General features: G+C 37.8%; 1 protein-coding gene across 1 annotated transcript in view; it reads left to right on the top strand.

The window, feature by feature from the left end:
• Positions 1 to 6,632, top strand: part of LOC135704236 (circadian clock-controlled protein daywake-like) — a 48,381-nt gene extending 41,749 nt beyond the window's left edge. The window contains exons 2-4 of the mRNA XM_065225716.1: positions 5,280 to 5,654; positions 5,718 to 5,867; positions 5,938 to 6,632. Coding sequence (XP_065081788.1) covers positions 5,280 to 5,654; positions 5,718 to 5,867; positions 5,938 to 6,092 — 680 coding nt within the window. The 3' untranslated portion in view covers positions 6,093 to 6,632. The remainder of the gene's footprint in view (positions 1 to 5,279; positions 5,655 to 5,717; positions 5,868 to 5,937) is intronic.
• The last annotated feature ends 12,706 nt before the right edge of the window (positions 6,633 to 19,338 follow it).

Genomic DNA, 19,338 nt, shown 5'->3' with positions numbered 1-19,338 from the left:
TTTGATTGCTCTTCTTCTTCTTCTTCTTCGCATTTCAAGCTTATTGCTTATCACATATTAGCTTATTGCGTGTCCTCAACTTAGTGGTGTAGATGCACTTCCACAGTTATTAAATGAGAGCTTTCGATGCCTGTACCATTTTTGAATTAGTATAACTGTTTGGCAAGTACAATCTTACTCTATGCCCAAAGAAATCGAGAAATTTCCAACCCATAAATTCCTAGGCTGGACCGGAAATCTAACCCAGCCACCTCCAGCATGGTATTGCTTTGTAACTGCGCCTTTACTAACTGCGCTTAGGGAGGAGTTTGATTGATATAACAGGTAAAATATTAAAAATAATATCATAAAATTCTTTGGGACTACAACCATATCTAAAGAATAGCAAAAATCATAGTAAAATTAAATTACATTCTGCTATTTTATCTCATCAATTTATTGATATGTTGATTAAATTAATCAATTAAATGACCTATTAATAGCTTATTCTGCTATAGAATAAAAATAAGCTCATGAATTCATGATGCTACTGCGCACAACTGACACCCTCTACCCGGGTATGCAGTTGCGTTAATCTTCATACGTTCCGTAAACTTGAACAGGCAGCCCTAGCCTTTTTGATGTGTTGCTCTTGATTTCGCTCGCCATCTGGCGTGATCTGGCTAACATGAATGTCTTCTTTTTACTTACCGGTGAGATCGACAATAAGTTCTGGCAACCATGCCGAATTTCTGTTCAAGAGTGGTTTGATTGATAATGTCGATAATACAGGAATGTTCGAGGATGATTTTCAAACTGTCGCTTAGAAGCTGACCTACCTCTGATGAGCCGACATGATACAGGAGCACAAGTTTAATGAAATACTCTTGCCAACTGAGTTTAGGTAGTTAGAAGTTCTGCAACTTACAGAGAAGTTTAGCTAACTAAAGCGAACTTCAGTGAACTGTAGGACAGTTCTGCAAACTTAAAAGACATTCTGCGAACTTCAGCGTAGTTTTGTGAACTTCAGTGAAGAAAGTACTGCGAACTTCAGGAAAAATCTGCAAGCTTTAGGGACATATAACAAACATCCGGAAAGTTTTAAGAAATCCAGGGAAGTTCAGCTAACTAAAAAATTCCTGTATTATCGACATTATCTATCAAACCACTAATGAACAGAAACTCGGCATGTTTGCCAGAATTTATTGTTGCTCTCACCGTTAAGTAAAAATATGTCTTCATATCAAATCCCAGCAATTTGCCACCACTCAGGGTTTGGGAAAGGTTCTGATAGTTTTAGGGAACTGCTTCAAACTTTAGGGACGTTCTGCATTAATCCGGCAAGTTCTTTGAATTGAAACGATACTTCAGTAAAGTTCTGCAAACCTCAGGGACGTTATGCGAACTTTAGGATATTTCTGTGAACTTCTCGGAATTTCAACGAACTGTGAACATATGTACGTTCTACGAACTCCAGGAAAGTTCTACGAACTTCAATGAAGATCTCTGAAGTCGAGGAAAATTCAATGAACTTCTGAAAAGTTCTGCGCACTCCAGGAAATTCATGAAAACTTCAGAGAAACAGAGAAGTTCATCAGCCTTCAGAGAAGTTCATCGAACTGCAGGGAAGTTCTACAAACTTCAGGAAAATTCTGTAAACTTTCAAGGCGTGCTTCGAACTTCTCAGAAGTTCTTCAAACTTTAGGAAAAGTACTGCAATTTCAGGAAAAAATATTGCGATCTTCAGAGAACTTCTACGAACTTTTAGGGTCGTTTCAGGGATGTTCAATGTCCTTCTGGTAATTTCGACTCAAGAGAGTTTGGTGAACTCTAGCAAAACTGTATGAAAGTTCTAAAAAGAATCTAAAACGTTCTTCAAACGTCAGGAAAGCTCTGCAAACTTTAAGGATGATCTATGAACCACAAGAAAAAAATAATAACCTTAGGAAGTACTGTGAACTTTGATAAATAACTGCAAATATCAAAAAGAATTTGCCAAATTCAGAGACGTTCAAAGAAATTCCAAGTACACCAGAAAAGTTTAAAGAACTTCATCGAAGTTTTAAGAAATCCAGGAAAAATCTATGAACAGGGAAAAAATAATTTATTTTCAGGAAGAATATGCTCGGTAAAGTTTGATGAGTAATTTTGGGTAAAAAACAAATCCATAAAAGTGCTCTAAACATCGGATAATCAATTCTGCACATTCTGCCGAAATACATCGTGGCACGCTGATCGGCGCGTCATGGCACACGATGACAAGAATGACACAAAATATAATATAAAATCGCATCACTGTTTTGTGTTGACATTTTGCCAATCGTTCACTTCAAAGTAAGGGGGAAAGCAATTTGTTTGTTAGTGCCATTTTCCAGCGAAATTATCCTCAATCATAATAAGAGATTGTACAATTGACGAGACTCTCTTTGTCCTTATGCCTTCTGGGGGATGAACCTCTACAGAAAGTCCACACGGCTTTTGAGAGATGTCCATAGTTTCAGGGAAGTCCAAGCGAACTAGTGAGAGTCACTACGCCCCGTATAATAGGCCAGAATTAACTAGAATTAAGTATTAACTCGATGGCCATAGGATCCGGACCGAGAGTCAATTGTATGGGTAAGGAGCATTGCAGCGATAATGTGCGGTGTCAACAACACCCCGTTGCCGAACGATCCTCGATCCTCCTGCAATCGCAGCTGTTTCTCACGCAGAACACCCCGGTACGATTGATGGAACACCAATCAGTCAGCCGTACAGTTCATTTTATGGACTGAACTCGGATTCGATTGACTGTGGAGGTCTCTCTACGCTCTTTTGCAACTGTTCGTATCACCGACGGCAACAGCAACATTAAGAAAGATGCTGCTAACAGAATTGTGAAGATAACCACACCGGAGGTAACGGAGCCAATCTGAATCGCGGTCTTAATGAACGCAATCGGAACCGGCAGCAGTTTCAGGGAGATTAATATGCGATTCCGGCATGACCAAGGATAAAAAAATATGAAGGAACAACAGGCAGATACAAGGAGGAGGTAATCAGCAAACGACTGCAACCAGTATCGAGATTCTGGACCGACATATGGATAAACCATGGAAGAAGTGTCGTGACTGGACGGAGGTTTCCAGCCTCAGTCATGTTTTCACGAATCTGCTGCTCCCTTTGTGTATCCACTAGTGACGCTTGACCTAGCTTTCAGCACATATAAAGTACTCGGCACAGATTGGGATGTGCAGAATTGAATACCCGTTGGTCCTAAACTTGAATAACAAAAATACTCTCTTCAACATTTTTATAAGCTTTTACGCTTTTAGTAAATGCTATCATCTGTGAAATTTTCATCTTGGACATATAAAAATTAATTAAAATCATTAAACAACATCTTTTGCAAAATTTTGGAACTTTTTGTTTAAATTCTCTTTTTGAATTTTTGAGCTGAAATCGATTGAACAAGTCTGTAGTATTCTGAGGAAATCTTTTCAAAAAAGAGGTTTATATGAACAGCTCAAAAATTTGTTCATAAGTTGTTCATCAATGATTTTGTTTTTTTTTAATCTAAAAGTTTCCAACTTAAAATGTCACAAAAGATAGCATTTTTCATAATCTTTATAATAAAAAAAATATTCACCAAATATTTAAAACCTGGGTCATTTTTTGATATTTAAGTTTAACGCATTTTTTACCCAAAATAACACCAAATTCTTACTGTGTATATTTTTCCTGTAAAGAAATTGTTATTTCTTACAACTTTGTCTCAGATGGCATGTTATTTTGAAGTGAGGTTTTCGAGTTATGATTTGTTGAAAAATGTCAAATAAGCCATTTTGAAATTTTTGCGTGATTCAAAATGGCTGAATTTCAGCTCAAATGTGAATCAAATCAAACAATTACGCAAAATTTCATACAAATCCTAGATGGAAGTGGCTGAAATACATATTTCAATTCTGATAATTGACCTGGAAGTGCTCAGGTGGTTTAAAAGAGAAAATTCATGAACTTAATTGTTTTCTAATCAATGTGTACACTTTAAGCAAAGAAGAATACTAAGAAGAAACAGTCGGAAGAAAAACTTTCGATTTTAGTGTCCTCTTTCACGGTCCCTTTCATCCAATGAGTACACCCGTATGCAAGGTTATTTTAATGCGAATTGCTTATCGCACTAACATACGATTTTTTTTCTGAAAAGACTTTATGTCATAAGAGAAAAAAATAAAGTTGACCTATCTAGCACACTAAGAAATTATTACCGACTTCAGTAATTTTTTTACCGACCTTTTAACAGCTGAACTAAAAAAAATACGGTAAATCTTTTGACCCTCATTTCAAAAGCTGTTTCGCTAAATTTTAATTTGAAAACAATGTCAGTCTTGTTTAAACAATGCGGTGAAGTTTTCCATGTTTTGAAGCTTTAAAACTAATTGATTAATATGCCTGGTTTTTACCAAACAGTTCGGCTGTTGAAAATTACCGAAGTCGGTAATCATTTTTATGTGTAAGTGATACTTGAAATTAAAAAACTCTTGTAAGAAAAACTTTTCATGTTTTATTTAAATTTGTATATGAATTAGCACATTATATTAATAGAATATAATTCTCTTGATGAGCAACTTCCTGAATGTAGCTGTTTTCTAAATATTTTGAAAGTAATTTTGACAAAATTTGATTTTTAAATGAAAATTCCCCTTTCAAAACTCAGTCCTGATTCTCCATCTACAGTGATAAGATATGCATAACGTGCATACAATTCATTACAACCTATCGGAGTCGAAATGGTTTTTTGACCTGTGAAAAAACAAACATAATCTCCTACACCGAAGACATGTTGCAAGTATCATTCAAATTAGAGATGGTTGTGCAAGATTTTGGCCGATTTGTGTCAGATTTCACCTGGAAATACTTTAAACAAACAATATGACACAATAGATAAACATTATATTTCTGATTGATTAAGATTTTTAAGAACCATAACGTACAAGAAAACGGTAAATTTTAAAAGTTTTAAATAACTTGTGGATCATACGTTACTGCTTTCTAGGAAGTTAATTTTTTTTATTTATATCTTTATTAAGGAGACTTTCAGCCCTGGGCTGGTTCGTCTCCAAGAAATAAATTGTTCCAATAAAAAAAAAAAAAAAAAATTACATACAGTCAATGTTTCTAAAAACGGTCCCCCTAAATTGAACCCTGTCCCACGTCATCAGCTTTCCTGCAGCCGCCTTTTGCTATGCAACACACACAACACCATTCAAAGTGCGCGCGAGCCAACCCATCTAACCACGTGTTTCCTCTGCCATTTACAGCTGCATACGTACTGCCCTGCCGGCGAAGTGATCCGCAAATCAACACATGCATCAAAAACTCCTTCAACTTCATCCGGCCGTACATTGCCGGCGGGCTGGCCGAACTGAAAACTCCCCCTCTGGAACCGCTGCGGATCGAGCAGCTCGCCATGGAGAACAATGCCGGTGCCGTCCGGATCAAGGCCCTATTTACGGACATCGTTGCCCAAGGTGCCGGCAACTACACCATCAAGGACGTTCGCAGTGACGTCAAGAAGCTTCGGATCGATCTGAGCCTCGGGATTCCACGTGTCGAAACCCGCGGCAAGTACGAGGTGATCGGCAATGTACTGCTCCTGCCGGTGCGATCCAACGGGGAGTTTTGGACTGAGTTCTGTAAGTGTGGATTTCTGATTTTGTGTGGTTTTCGTAGCTAATTTGTGGATTTTGTTTCGACAGCTGATATCAGTGCCATCGCCAAGATCTACGGCAAACCGGTCGAACGGGATGGCGAGACCTTCATGATGGTGGAGAAGATGCTGGTGGACTTCACCATGAAGAATGCCCGCTTCAAGGTCAAGGACAATGTCAACACCCAGAATGTGCTAGGTGAGTGTGTTGGCATGGCAATCTTGGGAATTTTTGTTTCTAATTCGATTCTCTTGAACCTTTTTTTCAGGCGAAGCCATCAATCAATTCCTGAACCAAAACGCCAACGAGCTGGTACAGGAGATGAGACCGGCGGCTTCCCAGAGTATCGCCAAGCTGTTCCGCAAATTCCTGAACGATGCCTTCAGTAACATTCCGATGCGATTGTGGCTGCTGGAGAACTGAGAGGTCCGCGAGGGCGAATGAGTGAACGAGAGATGTTAGAGCGAAGCAGGCGCAGTCGCGATCACGATCGCGAGAGTGTTTGAGTGTTTGAGCATGCAACTGTAATAGGTGATAAGCGCTTCTACCTAGCTGCTAAGTGATATTTCGATAGAATGTGTAGTGAGAGAGGTACTCTATTTTCTACATTGGTCAATAATAGTGTTGAAAGCTGGAATCCCTGCCCGTATCAGTCAAAATTTATGAATCGACCAAAATGACACAAGTTATTATTTATTGAAGATGTAGTACTGTTGTAAAGTGTTTCTTCTCCTCTTAAGTCAGTGTTTAAACATACTGTTCGAGTTTTTTTCGCCGTACACTGCCTCTCCGGATTGGGTACGAGAGGCTGTCCAGTACGATGGGGAAAGACAGAAACGTACAAAATCTAAAGGCGAATAACGATCGTCTAGTATTTAAGAATCATATGATTGTAAATATGACAGTAGTATTTTATCGTGTAAAATTCTTTTAAAAAAATCGCTGAAATCAGTAAAAGAAAAATGCAAATAAAAATAATACACGAACGATAACAAGAGTTTGAATCCACCGAAACAAAAAATAGAAAGCGATGACTGATAACAAAGGTATTATGCAATCGGTACAGTACATTTCATCACTTTAATTTTTTAAGTCGCAAAATGAGATAATAATGACTAACGCTCCACTGCTTAATTTGGCCGTACTTTTCTTCCTGTTCACACGACAAAATTTACGCGTCGCTCAAACGGACCAATTATCTGGTTGTTCAACTCGGCGTAAGCTCCCAGCTCCCTCCCAAGTTCCCAATTCCATTGATGCAAAAAGTCCACCCAAATGATGATTGTCGTTGCCATTCACCACGCCGAAGCGATAAGCACGGTCAGCCCAAAACTCGTGACCACCGTCGTTCTGTTCAAATTTAAACTTCCATTCGGCTATGGTCGACCTTCGTCGGCTATAATCGTCGTGCCGGCGCGATGGTCAAGCAGCAATTAATCCGTCGATTTGCGGACGCATTAAGAGCACGATCAACGAAAATATCACCTCCTTAAATTGCGGTAACAACATTTAACGTTTGCTAATTCATTGCATTAATCCACTAAGCGATAGGAAAATTTAATCCTAATGTGAGGCAATTAGGCTTCCGTTTGATCTGTGTTTGGGTTTTACATGTAATTTCAATTATTGCGGTTCAACGTTTCTAGAAAGCTTCACAAGGTGATGCTTTCTAGACACCTAGGTAATTCAAGTAATGCCCGAGTATCTGGGATAGCTAATTGTTTAAGTGGTAAAATGCCGTATACAATGTAAATCAAATGGAAATCCCCGCAAACAATCTCTCGATCCACAAACGAAGTCTCAGACATTACAGCTAATTGTAGATCGAGATAAGAGGCACACACTGGACTAACGCGTCCAGCTGGCGGACGTCATGCAGCCAGTCCGGAACGAGATCACTATGCTCACCAATGCGCTTATTTGTCTTAAGGTGTCACGCTTGAATAGCGCATCCACAAACGACGCTGATAAGCTGCTGCCAGCTGAAACCGAACTATTAATAGTAACCGATCGAACGCGCATCGGATCCAAATCGAGAGGGAAAGTGATGATACTGTTGCTGTTGAACAGCAATAGCAGTATAACTGGTTTGAAGTCGGTTAGCATCGGTTACGACTTAGCTGCAACATCTGGGTTCTGGTATGATGTAGAATTATCAGGAAACAGGCAGTTAATAGTTCCGGAAATCACAACAAGTAAAATTGAATTTGATTTTTTTCCCATCGAGAACCCGAGCCAAGATTGATTCCAAATTGATAACAAGTTCTGATACCCGGTTGATAGTTTGATAGCTGAATATTAAAAAAAATGCTCGATGGATATCACTTTTTGTTATCAATTAAAACATGTTGATAACAAATCCTGTGAGCTATGCCAATTGATTCAACAGTTTCAAATTATGTTATCGATTTGATATTAAAGCCTTACGCTGATAACTGAAATATGATTAGCGATGAAAAGCAATTTTTTTTTAAATCTTGAGCGGAAGATTTAACTTATATTACTTATTTTAGGGTATCAACTGATAACATCTTTATTTAAGGTGGACAACTAAATTAGTAATGCGATAACAACTAAATACATAATGATATCTAGAATATCAGGACTCAATGGAGTAATGAAATTGGGTTGTTAGCGGAATGCTTAAATAAAACAGCAAAAAAATGTTATCTTCCATTTAATTCCACTTAATTAATTTTGGTATCAATGACAGATACGTATTTCGACTACAATGTGCAGTCTTCATCAGTGTCATTCCCACTAAAGAACTTATCAAAATCTAACCCCCTTAAGTACTCATCCCATGGATACCAAAATTAATTAAGTGGAATTAAATGGAAGATAACATTTACCTATTATGTCATGCTGGTCGATACCAAATTTTGGTATCAGGTCAGAATTAGGTATTCATTAGTTATTTTCTCCTGCTCGGGTTATTATTCATTTCTCGAGAATCAAGCCCATCTTTTGACACCATTTTCCAATAAATTGAAACACGGCATCGGCACGGTGTAAATTTATGCCATCGTTCAGAATCATCACATATGTTTATTATGTTGCAAAGTAGACGTAATAATTATAATTAATTAAAAATTAAAGCGTCCGGATTAACTATCTGGTATTCGAAACATTACGGTACCTAGTTATGTTAGAAAAAAAGACAAATGTACAAAAGGTGCCAACTATAGTAAGAGGTGATGCCACCTAACTGATCGATTCACCCCATGCAATTAAATTCCATGCATTTGTCAAGGAATTGGGTTATCTGTACCGTTATTTACGAACAGTCAGCGGAAGCACTTTAACAAACGCAATGACATGAGCAGTCATGCACTATGATTTGTGTACCTACCCATATTGTCATGGTAATAGGAATGAAGACAAAAATGCAAGTCATCCTGAGCGTTATTTTTAGTGCATACATTAATCTAAAAATAGTCAAACGCAATCGGACATGTCCTGATAGCGCACAACAAATTTCTAGTAACGTTGAATGATTCGTTGACGTTTCTGAAGCGAATTGATATTACATTATGGATTGATGATTATTTGAATTTATGCGTCTAATTTTATCAAAAGTGCCTGATATGCATCTTATTTTAACTTAAAACCTGAAAGTAATATATCTGAACAATAAAAATGAGAAAACTGAGAGATCAAATACACTCGCTGATCAATTAGACCACGTTTTATGGTACACAGAAGAAAAATCTTATTGTTTTACCATCGCGTAATAATTCTGCTCGTTTAATTTTAAGCTATAGTCGGCATAAACAATAAAATTGTTTACAAGTTCCTACCCCAAGTAACAATTTTGGTTTTATGAGGGTTCTGTAGATCATGACTTAGACTTGTAGAATGCTATAAATCCGCGATAAAACCTGCAATGTTACTTGGGATGCAACACTTCTGGTTTATGCGAAATCGCGCATAAATTTACATGAAATATCGTGTAAATTTTCGCTAAATCTAGCGTTAACGTGTACGTTATATATCACAGAAATTGACATGAATTTTTCAAACAGTGCACAGCTAAAAAAAGTAGTGTAAATTTCCGTTACTATGATGCACATAAATGGAGCGTCATATTACATACAAGTTTAGATTATAGATCCTGTAAATTTATGAGACATGTCATGCAATATTCCATATATTGTATGCAACTGTCCACTTTTGTTTGCAACATTTCTTGCAAGCTGCTAGTTTACGTGAAAAGGAAGTTTACATGTATGAATGCTTGCATGCATGGATGTTCTCATCGCCAGTAAAATTCAGATTTTTTTGGTATGTGTATATACTGAACATGAAATGTAAAGGCATGCTTTATTTAGACCGTTCGGTAGATAGAATTTTCAATACAAACCGATATAGGGGAACCGGGGGTATGTCCGGCACCTTAAGCATTATGCTTATTTCAAAATAATAGAGTGCTAATATACACAGATAAAAATCCTGAATTTTAATTGTGCTGTAAACATTCATTCACGTAAACTTGTATTTCATTTCACACAACCGAGCAACTTGTAAACAATGTTGTTTACAAATATGGGCTTTTTTGTACAATATTTTCTACATTACATGAAATGTGTCAGAACTTTACATGATATATAATGTAAACTTATATGATATGTGACGCTCAATTTATGTGCATCATATTGAACAGAAATTCACACTACGTTTTCGAACTGTGTAGTTATTTATCCCACGCAGAGTGTTTGCCAAGACTGTTTTGAATGTAAAATGTACGGCAGCCCAGATTATTCTGTTAATTACTGTTAGTTACAAAAAACTACACGGATACACAGGGGATCAGTGTATGTTTTTATCATTTACCATCACACGCAAGGAGAAGCGCTTAAGCCATAGAGGTAACTCTAAGACCAGAAGGTCCCGAAGAAACGTACTGAACTTTTTGGCTCAGCTCTAGTACTATCTTCGGTCCCAAGCTAATCGATGCACCCCTCGAAACATAGGAAAATTCACGAACCCCTCATTTTATCTGTCAAACTTTCATAGCGAATCAAAACAAACATAGTGTAGTACTAGAATTTTGACAAAAATGGGGTACGTTAATCGATATGCGCGGGACCAATAGGCTAGTCAAGTAGCGAGCCAATTTAAAATCGTTAGTTTCCACCGGTTGCTTCAACCCAGTGTAGATTGTTTGCGTTTGTTTTGAAAATCTTCGGTGTGAAGTACGAGCGAAATGAACAAACGAGTTCATTATACATCAACGAATATACGTTGTTGATATGCACCAGTGCTTGATCATCCAACCCGAAAAATTTCAAAATCAGAATCGATCCTCAAAGGCAAAATAATCAATTTAATTTTGGGCAAAATGATTATTTTGAAAATTTGTCGACCACAGAGCCTAAAACCCAAGGGGCAAGACAGCTTTTGATCATGAGTAAAATTAGAGTTTATTTCGAGTAACTCTGAGTAATTAACGTTAATCAACATCAAATACACATAGCAACCTGTTTTTATGTTGAAAACTATCATCATCGGTGGGCTGAAGCTGACATATTTTTCAACAGTAATTTCATAAGCAACTGAAAACTGGTGCTGAAGTTCTTGCGAGTGTGATACTTGTGGTGCTGTTGCGGAATATGCTGGTTTGTATAATTCTGTCCGGGATATCAGTGTTACAGAATGTATGGATACGATGATTCAAGACCACCACCAGGTCTGAGTCATTTGATACTATCACCGAACGGGTAGTAAAGTATTTAGCAGTGGTGAGAGGAACACTTTGCTATAAGTAGCATGAGGAATTGAGTCCACCAAGGAAGAATCTGCAGCTGACGAAAATGAGAGTGCCCGGAACTATTGTTCAAACTAACATTTTTTTTTCTTTACTATAGAGATTTTTAGCCGAATTCAAACTAACAGGGAAATTTTGCACTGAGCTCTCCCGGGATTCTCCAGAATTCCTATTGAAACAAACTGCGTTTTAGCTCAAGGCCAAATAGTGTCCATACGCCAACATCATTGACTGACTTATACACTGTAATTCATCGCAAAAATTGGCATTGTGGAAATGGGTGATGACAACAGAAGTAGCATCAAAGAACATCGCCTCGAAGCTCATGTCAAGAAGGAACAGAAACGTCATAGTGTCATTAAGAAGGGCTACGGTTGTCCTACCTGCCAACAAACGAATATCTCGTGGTACAAGCTGAGCAAAGTCAGCCTCAGCATGGCGTTACAAACTACTCAGAAAAACGACGACCATGTGCTACAACAACAGCAGTTCAAAAGGCTTTTATCGATATTATCGTTGTTAATTGGAGTGTTTTATAAAGTTAAAAGCACATTTAGATTAACCAATTTTTTAATGTAGGTCTTTGTTTAATTAGTTCAACAATGCAAACATTATCTATAGTTATTTCTTCTTCTGCGAAAATGTTTAAGCCTACCGTAAACCCATTCTGGTTTAAATATCGTACGTATCCTACCACTTCTAGCACACGGTTACACTTCCTTCCAATCTCCTCTTGACAAATTTTCGCCAACCCATTCTTGATGGTAGCCCCGACCTCGTACTTTCAATGCTAGTGGCTGGTTTCGGAACCGCAAATCGCAAATCTGTTATCAGATATGAGCCGTCCTGCAAGTGATCTCATACAATTTCAACTGTTAGTAAATTTAAAAAATGCATAATTTCATCTCAAATAAATTAAATGTCGGGTGGCTAGATGACGTCTGTATGGATTTTTCATTGAAGGTTTGTATTTGTTGAAAAGAGCGAGACTACTTTGATCAATTTTGAGTAATTATGAGTTGCTCAAATTTACTCGCTGCGAAACTATTCGCTCTGAGTACAGCTGACTTGCCCCTTGCTAAAACCTCGATATTATCATCAATTCAGTATGAGACAATAATTTACCATCGATGTGACACGTGTTCTTCAGCGCTATAAATCATCCCCACGAAGAGGAAGACGAATATTAATATTGACAACAACAGAGGCGATAATGAACATCCAGTCACGAATGAAGAAAAACAAAGGTTGACTTCGATACTCAGAGGTTGCCTTGATCAAGAGAATAGAGATTAGTGACGTTTAACGCACGCACACTAGCGGGTGCATCGCCGTGTAAAGTTGTTTATAGAGATTGCTGACTTTTATCGTACGCACACTACGTCACGGATACGTATACGCAAAATATTTTCATCGGGAAAAAAAACTTCATACTGGAAAATTTTCCCGATGAAAACAAATCACTGACACAATCATACTTTAGCAATCTCTATTATGTTCCTCTGACTAACCTAAAAATGTATGTAATTAGATCGGTCAAAATGAGGTTGACAGCGATTTTTTATGTATTTTCCCCTGTTTTTCACTAATGCGCTCTCATATATTGCACCAATACAAACGGACGTGAAAATCTCTATGCTGTTGTGTCAAAATTTAAATTCACGCGGGTAGTTGAGTGTAGAAGACATGTTTTTTATCGTAGTGCTGATAGGGGACCAATTCCACACCAAATCGGTCAGTCACCAAACTTGACTATCTTCGATCTGGATGATACTTGGCACATATTTTCAGTATGATAGACCAAGTATTTTCCGCAGGAGAGGAGACCCTTTTGACTCAAGGGTAATTTTTGAAAAGGGCCTATGTGTTTTTGCACACATACTTTAAAAAAAAATGTAGTTCGAAAACAGTTGGTTGTAGAAAAAAATTTACTAAGAAGGAGTTGTAGGAAACTAATAAGGCTTTATAAAAAAAATATACACGCAATTTTTTTTTTTTCGTTTTTTTTACAAAAAAAAAATTAAAAATAAACCCCAAAATTCAAATAACAAAAAAAGAATTTTTGATTTTTTTTTTTATATATTTTTTTTAATAAAAACTTGAATAGAAAGCAGAAGTTTTGAAAACAACTCCAGGATGGACAAACTTTTAATAAAAAAGTTTTTCTAAGAGCAACTTTTAAGGCACTTTTGAAACTTTCATTATTTACGGCAAAATGTTCGGTTTGATGTCAGTATATGATTATAAAAATCATTTAAAACGATAGTGCTCATATCGATAAACTTCCTAAATGTAACCGTTTTCGAGATATTTCAAATTTACTTTCATCATAATCAATTTTGTGTAGAAAATATGCCCTTTTCGTAAGTTATACGTGATTTTCTATCAAATATGATAAGTTTTGCAAGATATGCATGTACATAATTTTTTCTAAGTGTGAAGCTATTAGTAATCTCACGCTGAAAGTCACGCCCACGAGTTCACATCTCATCCTGCAACAAGTATCACCTAGTGAATTACCAGTAATTTTTTGAAGTTCATAATAATAATAAAAAACATCAATATAAAAACTATTTGTAGCAATAGACACTAGAATAGATCTATACTGATGTAAAAAATTCTATTTGAAAAACCAGATTTTATACGTAATATTCAACGGTCTTCCAGTGGCTGAAATGTGTATATTTAGTATTAACCAGTGCTGCAAAATTTCGACAATACACGGTGATACTCAAAAATCTGCTTTGGTCACTCATTTGAGCTAACAGTCATCGTCAAAGCAAACCATGTCAATTGTCAGTGGCATCTCTGTCAGTGACGAACATTTGGTGTTATGCTTATTAACTAAATTTGAAACGAAATTAAATGATTTGAGCTACACAATTACATGCAGCCGTTAAATTGAACAAGCATCTACTTCCTGAACAGCTTGGATAACAATAATGTGACTCAGAAAGCAGGAAATTACGATTTTGGTTACCTAGTGAATCTTTGTCATTGACGAAAAAATGAATGAGATTTTGACAAAGATTTTTTTGAGGATCAAGTCTATCATTGACTATATGAAAAACAATTTTGTCAATATCGCGTAAAAGTCTGTCAATGACAATGAAAAATCTCAGCACTGGTATTAACCCTTTCTTTCCCATAGTTGCTCCAGAGAATCAACAAGTTAGTGAATCTAATAAACTCAAATCATTTTTTTTTAACTAACACATGCTACAGTATGCATCTCATCAAATTGAATTCTAACTTTTCAAAACAGTGAAAAATCTTGTGGTAATTATAGGGTTCCACATTTTTAGACCGCTCCGGAAATCGAGTCCGCCGCCTCCAGGTAGGCTACTCTCTTAGACCTTCAAAAGTTTAAACGGATCTTCCTGCGGATCATCTGGTGATCACTCGGAGCCTATGAACAGCTATTGCATCGAAAATCACCATTTCACTACATTCCGTATAGTTCCAAAGAGCTACTTTACTGCATTAGTATCAGAACAAAGCAATGTCTACTTTGATCAAATTTACACAATAAATAATTTTACAGATATTTCGAATCTGGCGGACCATCTGGTGAACATTCGGAGCCAATGATTAGCCAAAATATAAAAAAAACACAATTTTTCTACATTTCTAATAGTCTCACATATCAAGATAGAGATGAACTAGCCAACGGCTAAAAATCTCTCTAATAAAGCTAAAAAAAAAAAAAACAACATACTTTAATCAAATTTACACAATAATCAATTTTACGAATGTTCGGGATCTCCCAACGGACCATTTGGTGACCACTCGGATCCAATGACCAGCTAATATATTAAAACTCATCATATTACTACATTTCATATAGTTACAGATAGAAAGCATGGCCTACTTTGATTAAATTTACGCAGCAATCAATTTTACGGATGTTCTGGATCTTCCGGCGGACCGTCTGGTGACCACTCGGAGTCAATGACCAGCTAGTACCGTATGCGTGATAATGTTTGCACCATTAAGCAATGTCAAAATTTAAAAAAATCTCAAAAATTTCGTTTTCGAGTTTTTTTTTTATTTATACAAAGGGGGGATGTTTCTCAGAGTCTTAAACTATGTTAATCATCGATCGAGTTTCCACTTGCTGCAATTACGGCCTCCACACGCTTCCGGAATGCACGGCAGGTTCTAATAATGTAGTCTGGATCCATTTCTCTCCAGGTACGGGTCAATGTTTGTCTGACTTGCTGAACTCGGGTGGCGTTTAGAACAGGCCTTGGCCTTCATGACGCGCCATATTGAGTAATCCAGCGGATTAAGATCGGGCTGGATGGCGGCCACATATCCTTCGCAGCGATAACCCTTGGAACCCGAGCTGACCTCGGACGACCTGTGGCCACCTTCGCGGATAGTTGTCCTTTCATTTCTCGGTCTAAAACCCTTTTGACGGTCCACCGGGACACTCCCACGGCGAGTGAAATGTCTTTTTACGACTTTTTTTAAATCACGAATACGCTGCCACTTCGTCATGGTTCACCTGTCAAACTAAGTCAATCATTTTCTTTTATACACAGCCTACTACGGTATGAGCTATAGGTTACGTGCATGCAAAGAAAACGATGGTGCAAACATTAGCACGCATACGGTATATCAGCAAACACCATTTTGCCAAATCGCATATAAATGCAGAGAAAAATAAAGGCCTACTTCGATCAAATTTACGAAGCAGTACATTTTATGAATGTTCCAGATCGTCCGGTGGGGCATCTGGTGGCCACTTAAATGCAATTACTGGCTAATATAATCAAAAATCACAGTTTTACTACATTTTACTGCATTAGCATCAGAACAAATCAAGGTCTACTTTGATCAAATTTTTACAACAAATCAAGTTTACAGATTTTACGAATTCTCTGGCGGACCATCTGGTGACCACTGGGAGCCTATAATCAGCTTATATGTCAAAAGTCACAATTTTACTTCATTCCATATAGTTGCAGAAAAATCAAAGCCTACTTTGATCAAATTTGCGCACCAATAAATTTACGGATGTTCCGAATCTTTCGGCGGGTCATCTGATGATCACTTGGAGCCAATGACCAGCTGATAGATCAACAATCACCATTTTACTTCAATTCATATAGTTGCAGAGAATAATCAAGGCATATTTGATCAAAACTACATAATAATCAAGATTAAGGTTGATCCGGGCCGCCGGATGGCCTTCCGGTGGACACTTAGTATTTAGAACCAGGTTGTGGGTTGGTTTTGTTAAAATATTAATCAGCACTACCCGTGATGCCTGTTGCTGTGGATTTCTAGCATCACCTTGTTCTAGACGACTGGTACCTTTTCTCTTCCCGATGGTCTCTCGGAAACCCAACTTGGCCAATCTGTTACAATTTTTAGAAGACCATACGCACTGTGAAAATTTCAGTCAATTTGATGGTGAAACGAAAAAGTTATACTCATGCAAACATTGCTGTTCGTAAAAATAAAAAATAAACCGCACAAAGCGCGTTAGGCCCTCCCCAGAAGTAAGGCAGGTGGTGTTCATTTGAAACGCTAATAACTTTTCGGGGTTAACTCGGATTCACAACCGCTCTTGAGCAAAGATGTTTCCAATACTCTAAAGGATCTACATTTTGTACATGAAAAAAAAATGATCAACTACAGCGCCACCTAGAGCCGCGAATGTGAAAGTGGCTCGTTCCCCAATACATTTTGTAGATTTTCCATAAACAAACTTCAAGCCCTTTGAGCGAGAGGTTCCCGTGATCCAAATGACTTGAAATTTTGAAAGGGTTTTTCTGACCTCCCAAACTACCATTCCAGAGGGTAGCGTTTGAAATCCCAGGATTGACCTATTTTGAAATACTCTAGTGTGCAGTGATCGTAATTGAAAGTGTTTTTTCATTATATAAGTCTTTTTGTCAATCGAGTGGCAATCATTATGCATTATTACGAGCATTATTATCGATATAAATTTAAAAAGATGCCGTAGGTAACGTTTCTTTCATTTCAATTAGGTATGTGAAAAATCAAATAAATCGAAATAGTTATTTTTTCACCCATTAATGGGTGCTTGCCAGTTACAGTTTAATTGAAAGATGCAGTGTTGCCCTGAAAGTAGTCAATTAATCATATCAGAAAGTTATCGGCTTCGAAACTTATTAATAACTAATAACCTTGAAGTCTAATCAAATTTTGCAAGATTTTTTAGAACCTACACACTTAGAAATAACTAATTTTACACGTGACGTTTGATTGAGCTGAATTTTGCGTATATTAAAGGGTGTCCACGATGAAATTGCCACACTATGAAATTGCTCTAACTTTTTAACCGTTGGGTAGAATTTAATGAAAATTTGGGTGGATTTAGTTCATAGTGCATTATTTACATCCTGCAAGTTTTAAAGTCCTGTGATCAAAACTCGCGGAAATGGAGTCGAAAGAACAGCTCGTGCGTGATAAAATCTTGCGCATTCATCACGAGAACAAGGATCTCTCGCATCGTTCCATCGCTAAAACGTTGGGAATCGCGAATTCCACGGTGTCGCGAGTGATTAAGCGGTTCGAGGAACGGTTGACCACCGATCGGAAGCCCAGAAGTGAAGGAAAAAGTATTCCGTACAACACCAAAAATCACAACCGCGTAGTTGGGGCCTTCAACCGAAATCCGAACGCCTCCGTTAGGGATGTGGCTAAGAAGCTGCACCTAAGCCGAAGTTTTGTCCAGAAGGCCAAAACTAAGGCTGGGCTTCGAACGTTCAAGGTACAAAAGGCCCCTAATCGCGACGAGAAGCAGAACAAGTCCGCCAAAACCCGTGCCAGGAAGTTGTACCTCAACATGCTGACGAAAGTTGAATGCTGCATCATGGACGACGAAACATATGTGAAGGCCGACTTCAAACAGATCCCCGGCAACCTGTTTTTCACGGCCAAGGATAAGTTCAGCGTTCCGGAGCATGTCCGCACTCAGAAGATGTCCAAATTTGCGAAGAAATTCCTGGTTTGGCAAGCCATCTGCACGTGCGGGAAGCGGAGTGCACCTTTCGTGACCCAGGACACGATGAACGGACAGGTGTACATAAAAGAGTGCCTCCAGAAGCGGCTGCTTCCTCTCATGAAGGCCCACAACGTCCCAACAATCTTCTGGCCGGATTTGGCCTCATGCCACTACTCCAAGGACGTGCTGAAGTGGTATGCGGACAATAAGGTCAATTTCGTGCCGAAAATGTTCAACCCTCCCAACACTCCGGAGCTCCGCCCCATCGAGAAGTACTGGGCGATTATGAAGCAGCACCTTCTTAAACGACCTAAGGTAGTGAAGACAGTCGAGGAACTGAAGAAAGTATGGGTTTACATGCAAAAAACGGTTGATTCACAGGTTGTGCAGAATCTTATGGCCGGGGTTAAGGCCAAGGTGCGGGCATTTGCGTATGGACTGTAAATAAAATACGAGTAAAATGGTAAAATGAAGTTTAATAGTTATTTCTCAATCCCTGAAAATTTGATGGCAATCGGATGAAAACTCGAATTTTGCGAATCAATTTTGTGTGTGGCAATTTCATCGTGGACACTCAATTTGATGTCAAAATTGACGCTCGTATATGTCAGTTTCCGAGCACCTAAATTTACATGAATTTTTCTAAGCGTGTAGTTGGAACTGCACAGCAAAAAAATAATTTTGATATCACGCCAAAGTGGATGCGATTGATTGTCGAAAATATGGTGTAATATTACTTGCTAAAAAGAACAAAATTATCATTAATACAATGCATGAACTGACATTACGCTGCTTTTACTGCATTTGTTTATTTATGTAGTCATAAAAATTACATGAAATTTTCGACATGATTGTAGTGCATCCACTTTGATGTGATATCAAAATTATTTTTTTGCTGTGTGGGTACTAAGTGAGTGAGT

The sequence above is a fragment of the Ochlerotatus camptorhynchus genome, unplaced genomic scaffold, assembly GCF_037179485.1.
Source record: "Ochlerotatus camptorhynchus isolate MF236.1 unplaced genomic scaffold, CSIRO-AGI_Acam_v1.1 ptg000232l, whole genome shotgun sequence".
NCBI classification, from domain to species: Eukaryota; Metazoa; Arthropoda; class Insecta; order Diptera; family Culicidae; genus Ochlerotatus; species Ochlerotatus camptorhynchus.
Note: the sequence above shows the minus strand (reverse complement) of the source record. Positions and strands in the feature narration are given on the sequence as shown.